This window comes from Cynara cardunculus, assembly GCF_001531365.2.
Source record: "Cynara cardunculus var. scolymus isolate 2C chromosome LG 14, CcrdV1, whole genome shotgun sequence".
Classification (NCBI taxonomy): domain Eukaryota; kingdom Viridiplantae; phylum Streptophyta; class Magnoliopsida; order Asterales; family Asteraceae; genus Cynara; species Cynara cardunculus.
Window position 1 is genome coordinate 13618422 of NC_037541.1, and position 6721 is coordinate 13625142.

The 6721-nt window shown below is 37.6% G+C and overlaps 2 protein-coding genes across 2 annotated transcripts; both read left to right on the plus strand.

Annotated features, from left to right (window-relative positions):
• The first annotated feature begins 3676 nt into the window (after positions 1-3676).
• LOC112526452 lies at positions 3677-5203 on the plus strand. The gene has a single exon (XM_025136733.1). It carries the CDS (start codon positions 3677-3679, stop codon positions 5201-5203), a length of 1527 nt encoding a protein of 508 aa, XP_024992501.1.
• Positions 5204-5336: 133 nt separating this feature from the next.
• LOC112526353 lies at positions 5337-6477 on the plus strand. Its single transcript, XM_025136630.1, has 3 exons — positions 5337-5380; positions 5484-5707; positions 6413-6477. Exons 1-3 carry the CDS (start codon positions 5348-5350, stop codon positions 6465-6467), a joined length of 312 nt encoding a protein of 103 aa, XP_024992398.1. The 5' UTR covers positions 5337-5347; the 3' UTR covers positions 6468-6477.
• The last annotated feature ends 244 nt before the right edge of the window (positions 6478-6721 follow it).

Below are 6721 nucleotides of genomic sequence, written 5' to 3' on the forward strand. Positions count from 1 at the left end.
GTAATAATGGTAGTTGTCGATACCAAAAACCCACACATAGTGACTAACTAAAAGGGTAGACCACCACTTCGACATGTTTTTGGAAAATCTTAGGGGATGTGATGAACGGGTTAACGTTTTAGGGGATGTAGTGGAAAATCTCATCTATCCAAGTTTAACTCCAGGCGCTGTCAAAGTCCTTGTGGTCATGGAGGTTCACCTGCGACGACTCCATGACATTCGTGGTTGCCTGGAGGATTAGTCAGTGCGTGTAAGATGGCTTGGAAACCCACCTTAAAAAAACTTGACATGTTTTCAGGAACATGATATCATTCACATTAGAGTTGTCCGGAGTCTGAATTCTCAACAGAAACGTTTTGATGTTCAAGTTAGTACTTGTAAGAAAATGAACAGGCTGTGGCTGGTCCACAGGCAAGATGATGACATCTTATGAATACGTGTTCTTTTTCTTCCAGATTTTCTAACGCTATTTACATGAAGCGTAGGCGTTAATTAAACAAGGGACATACACCAACATACATAGAGGTATGTGTGAAATATCTGAATTAAGATACGATCATTTATTGGCACTGGGGTCGAAAACTCATACCATTTTTTGTATGCTTGATAACTTGTTATTACCCGCCCTATAAATAAACCAGACTTGTATGTGATAACGAGCTTAAAAAACTTTACCTGAAAAACAGAATCTATGTAAAATTATTCAAAACACCCAATTTTCCAAGACGTACTTTTGGCGTATCTACTATGGTACAACTCACATCATTTAACACCTTGAGTACATACGTATATATACAAGGGACCTACAATATCAGGTACACGAGCTATTGGTCATTCGACTTGTCGCAATAGAAAAATTCCTCAGTGGTGTTAAAAGTGTACCCATTTTATATTCTGTAAGTTAAAGAAACTGTTGCGATCTACTGGTAGTGTCATTACATGTGATATTATAGGTCACGAATTCAAATCTCTTTTACTGTTCTGTATTAGAAGTTATAGGTGTTGTGAGTATGATTTCTTAATAAGAAATTGAGTTTTGCTAACTGTTAATGTCACATCGACACTTTTTTGCTGATGCGACAGTGAATAGTACAAGACATTACGAGGTTTAATATATAAGAGCATCTCCAATTGGCTTCCTACATCCTCATTTTAACTACTGTAGGAAGTTAATAAATGAGACTTGAGATCACATGAAACCAGCTTGTTTTTGTGAGACCCGCGATACCATTTTTTTACATTTGAAACTTCACAACAAAACACTGTAAAGGTAACCTTTAGAGTGAAGTTCGACTTCTTTTTTTACCTTCACAACGTTTTGCTGTGAAGTTTCAAGTGTAAAAAAATAGTCTCACCGGTCTTATGAAAACAGACTGATCTCATGTGAACCCAACCCTAATAAATAATTCCATATCAAATTGCAGTAAATGATAATAATATTATTATTATTAAAATATAATTTTTTATGATAAAATGTTATTTAAAAAATAGATATAAATTATTTAAAATGTTAGAAAGTGTAAATTAATGGATTTGCTAAAATTACATCAACATGTCCTTGTTTTCTTGGTAAACAAAAAAACAAAAACAAAATCTAACCAAATTCTGTAAATTCCCCAAACTTGAGGGTAAGTTTCATAAATTCAGTACCACCCTCCAGCTGAAAAAAGCATAGAGAAAAGTACACTCTTACCTCTTTTCCAATTTCATTAAATTACGTTTTTCATCCCTATACTTTTGAAATTACGATTTTTGTCCATATACTTTACAATTCATTATTGTTTCTTGTCTTTATGATTTATAACCTAATGTTTGTTTTCGTTTTTATGGTTTACAATTGATTGTTGTTTTTTCAGGCTTGGATCTCAGACCATCCAGTCTTTGCACACCCCTAGATATTGCCAGTATAAAAAGGCAGTTTAGGTTTCTCAGACTACATCCGATATCCAATTGTGTTTGTGATTCAACCACCGGCCCATTAACAAAACTAACAACGAATCGCTTAAAGTACAATATCAACCTAAAAGCAAAAACGCATTTCATTTCAGTGAATGGTTCTCAGTGGATGAACGAAACGACAATTTATTCCTAGAGAACATTACAAACCACAGGGACGAAAACTCCAATTTCTAAACGACAAGAACGAACGTTGCAACTCTTATCAAACAACAAGGGCTAAAACCGTAATTTACTCTTTTCAACTTTTATCGTTTTCACTTTTTCTTCCCTCTCTTGGAAATATAATTTTGTGTCTTTCATGGGGTCTCTTCTCAAATTCATCTGTGAATCCTCACAACAGAATCTTCATTATTCACTCTGAATACCAACATATCAAAATGCGAAAGATTTGAACTTCTTCAACACAACAAAAATGTCTGAAATCATCGCGTCTGAAGTTTGCTTGGTTCGCTGTCCCAAATGCGAGAATCTGCTTCCGGAAATCACTGATTACTCTGTTTATCAATGTGGTGGTTGTGGTGCTGTTCTTCGTGGTATGATTTCTTCTTCTTCGTCTTCTTTTTTCAAAACCCTAATTTCGTTTTGATTCTTCTTCAAAATGTCGATTTTCCCAGATGGGTGTTCTCGAAAATGTCGATTTCTGGTTGTGGAAATGTGATTAGCGTGTAATCTGATGTTTGTTTAGATGGGGTTTCATGGAAATATGAAGCTTCGATTTGTGAATAATGTCGATTTTGGGGGAAATCTAATGATTCTGTGAAGGAATTTTGAGTTTTTGAAGATGGGTTTTCATCGAAATTTATGAACTATTTGTCTCTAATGTTGATTTGGGGGAAAATCCTATGTTTCTGTGAAAGATTTTATTTTTTTCTAAATAAAATTGGTTTATAAGACGTAAAATAAATGGATAAGAGACCGTTTATCAAATGCTCATCGGATAAGCACTTATCAAGTAAAAATCTTAACCGGTAAGAGCAAAGTCAAGTACCGAGAGTCTTACCCGGTAAGTACTAAGAATCTTCACCGGTAAGAACAAAGTCAAGTACCGAGAGACTTACCCGTTAAGTACTAAGAATCTTAACTGGTAAGAACAAAGTCAAGTACCGAGAGTCTTACCCGATAAGTGAGAGCGATAACTTACCACGGTTAGCGTTTACCAGGTAAATTGTTGCATTTGATAATACCATTGTAAGTAAGAGATAATGTTGAATTTACCGGTAAGCACTTACCCGGATAAACGTTTGGTAAACGCCCCCTAAGTGTTATTATAGATTGATGCAAATCAACGTTCTATCTAGCAGTGTTATAATATGTTTATAAGATGATTTTGGACGTCTTAATAAGTTTTTTAGAACATTTTTTAAAATAAGCTTTTTAGAACATTTTTAAAAATAAGCTTTGTATTAGTTATTTAATAGGAAACTATTTGAAAATTGTTTTTAATGTCTTTTAAAAAAAAATATTTATGAGCCCACTTTCTGTAAAATAATTAATATGATACTTTATTTTAAAAATGTCATAAGGATTTGTTAAGATGCGCAAAAATATCATATAAACTTATTACAACACCTTATAAACTTATCGTATAAAACGATTATTAGGAAACTTAAACATTTTTGGTGTCCTGTAAACTCGATATATCATAAAATTTTCATATGATTTCAAGATTTTAGAACTTGTGTGATGATTTGCAGCAAGGAGTAAACCGATCGAATCCATGCCGGCTTTGGACGAAGAAAAACCGGGGGCTTCGAATGAAAACCCTGAAGGATTCCGAGATGCCGATTTCTCGAATCGGAAACCGAAGAGTTCGAGTTTCGGGTTTGATGAAGATGATGTTAAAAGTAATGGGAGTATGAAGATAGATAATAGAACTGTTGAACAAATGGGGAGTTTGAAAATGAATCAAGAATTGGAGAATCCGGAAACCCGAATTAACGGATCACGAAGATCCATTTGGTCCTCGATTCGGACACAACGGAACGACCATTTACGAGAAGTGGACGAGGGTCCGTCGAATTACCATTTTAGGTCTGGTAACGTGTACGTAGAGCCGGAGGTAGAAGATGATCGAGTGGAGCTTTTAAGAAAATTAGACGAACTTAAGGATCAAATTGTTCGATCTCGCCCTTTAGGCGATCAATCGAAAGAAAAAGCTTCGTTCTTTAACTATCCGATTAGGTCGCAAATCGTTAGACGAGCTCCGTTCGATCAAAACGCGTATCATGGTTACTTTCCCGGGAGATATTTTAATAAAGATTCGGGCGATTTTCGGAAATTTCACCACCCTTCGTGTTCGTGTTTGGTTTGCTATACTAATTGCCACCAAGCTGGCCCTCCTCCACCGCCACTGCCGCCTGTTTACTACCGCCATGATCACAAACAGAGGTTCTCGTGGTGGTCAGGTGACCTTCCTCGTCCTCGGAGAGGGATTTTAGCCGCCGGAGGGAGGCGGTGCCGCCCTGTAGCTGGGGGCTCTCCGTTTGTGGCATGTTGCAACTGCTTTGAGTTGCTTCAAATGCCTGAGAAAAGTATCGGAAACACCCGAAAGAAAATCAGATGTGCAGCATGCTCGGAAGTGATCTTGCTTTCGGTTGTCAACAAGAAGCTCGTTACGAACTGTGAGAAAGGAGTCAGTAACGGTAACGAAAAAAATAGGCGTAGAAACACAAAATGGAGTATCATCGAGTCTTCCTCCGACGATTTCGATGTTTCGGTCGATTTCGATTTCCGATCGTTAGATCGACTACCGTTAGGAACTCGAAGTTTGACTTCCTTCAAGTCAACAAGAAGCATTCGTTCATCATCTTCGTATACCTCTGAGGCCGATGCCGATCTTGCTCCTATCAAAGATCCGAAATCCGAATCCACGAAACCGTCTTCACCGCCTTCGGGATCACGGCTTCAAGATCATTTCGATTACTCCACAAATTCCCTCCAAAACTCGATGAAAGACGCTGCGGTCGCCACTGAGATCGAGATCTCTGCGAGCGAGTATTGCGTTAACACGGGCACGTCTCAAGAATCGGTAGATCAACGAAACGATACAGGAGGAGGGCGCGAATCTTTCTTCGTGGGGATGATCAAGAAAAGCTTCAAACTTTCCAAATTGAATCAAAACTTTGACAACGGAAAAGTCAACGGTACCGTTGCCATTACGGTCAATGGGCATTCGTTACCCGAACGGTTGATCAAGAAAGCCGAAAAGCTTTCCGGACCGATACAGCCCGGGGATTACTGGTAAGTCCTCGTTTACAAAAAAAACGTACATAACTTACTCACTCTGTACCATTACATTTTAATTAACTAAATGACAATTTTACCCTTGATTTCCGGACCGTTTGTTTTTGTTAACATCAGGTATGATTCGAGAGCGGGATTCTGGGGCATGATGGGCGGCCCTTGTCGTGGCATAATTCCGGTAATTTCTCGAGCGTTTGACTTTTTACATCATCAAAGTCATTCGCTCGATTTCTTGATCATTGATTTGTTTGAAAATTGGCTCATTATGTTCGTTTTGGCAGCCATTCATCGATGAATTAAACTATCCGATGCCGAAAAACTGCGCTGACGGCCACACGGGCGTTTTTGTCAACGGACGAGAACTGCACGAGAAAGACTTGAATCTGCTTGCAAGCCGAGGGCTCCCGATGGATCGGGATAAATCATACATCATCGAGATCTCGGGGAGAGTCCTTGATGAGTGCTCAGGGAACAAGCTTCACTGCCTCGGAAAACTCGCCCCTACGTAAGTTCCCGATCCTGTTCTTATGCTTGGACTTCCCATTTTGCCCTTTTTGTTCACCGCTGGTCGTGTTATCGATGCTCGATTTCTTTGTCGTTGCTAACGGTATAGCTGGCAACGTAGTTTGACCCATCGATCGTTGTTCTTAATCGCTTTCGAAACCGATTACTACTTGATCCAACTCTTTTTTCAAACGAACCATAAAGCCCAATTCTTGAAAACACACTTTTTATCCATACCAAAACGAATGTCAGATTAAAAAGGTACACAATTTTAGAAATGTGTAATTATTACAACTTTTTATTAACTAAATGACAATTTTACCCTTGATAATAGAAAAAGTACGAGTAAATTATGATTTTCGACCCTATGGTTTGTTAATAATTTGGATTTTTGTCTCTATGGTTTAGAAATTGCAATTTTCGTCCTTGGACTAATTCCAACCTTAAGGTACAATGGACCAAAACAGTAAAATTGTAAACTACAAGGACCAAAACAAAAGTAAATTGTAAATCATAAAGATGGAATAACAATGAATTACAAACCATAGGGGCAAAAACTATAATTTCTAAACCATAGGGACAAAAATCGTAATTTTTAACAAACCATAAGGGTGGAAAACTAATTTACTCAAGAAGTAATGAATTTCTACTAGAATAAGAAAGTAGACACTTTTGAAAATAGACGTTTATTCTGATGTGTTTGTAGAGTGGAGAGCAAAAAGTACGGATTTGGCATGAAACCCCCGAAAACGACGACTTGACGATTGAAGTTCAACCCACTTCGACCGACGTCCGAGAAAAGCGGCTCGTTTTGGATTTGTCGATTATGTTGCAACAAGAGATATGTGGTGGTCGATTTGCTACTAATATAGATTAAACGCCGAACCTTTCTGTTGTTTCATTGTTTGTTAGAGTAGTTGGCGTTGTATACAGAAGGGTTCTAACGATATATTTTATGTTCATTTCGATCAAACGAAAACGATATTCGAATAAATTATAACGAGTTTGATGGTAA

Coding starts and splice junctions, on each gene's coding strand:
- LOC112526452 (XM_025136733.1), top strand. CDS start 3,677: ATGCCGGCTTTGGACGAAGAAAAACCGGGGGCTTCGAATGAAAACCCT.
- LOC112526353 (XM_025136630.1), top strand. CDS start 5,348: ATGATGGGCGGCCCTTGTCGTGGCATAATTCCG. Junction 5,381..5,483: donor CTTGTCGTGGCATAATTCCG/GTAATTTCTCGA, acceptor TCGTTTTGGCAG/CCATTCATCGATGAATTAAA. Junction 5,708..6,412: donor CTCGGAAAACTCGCCCCTAC/GTAAGTTCCCGA, acceptor ATGTGTTTGTAG/AGTGGAGAGCAAAAAGTACG.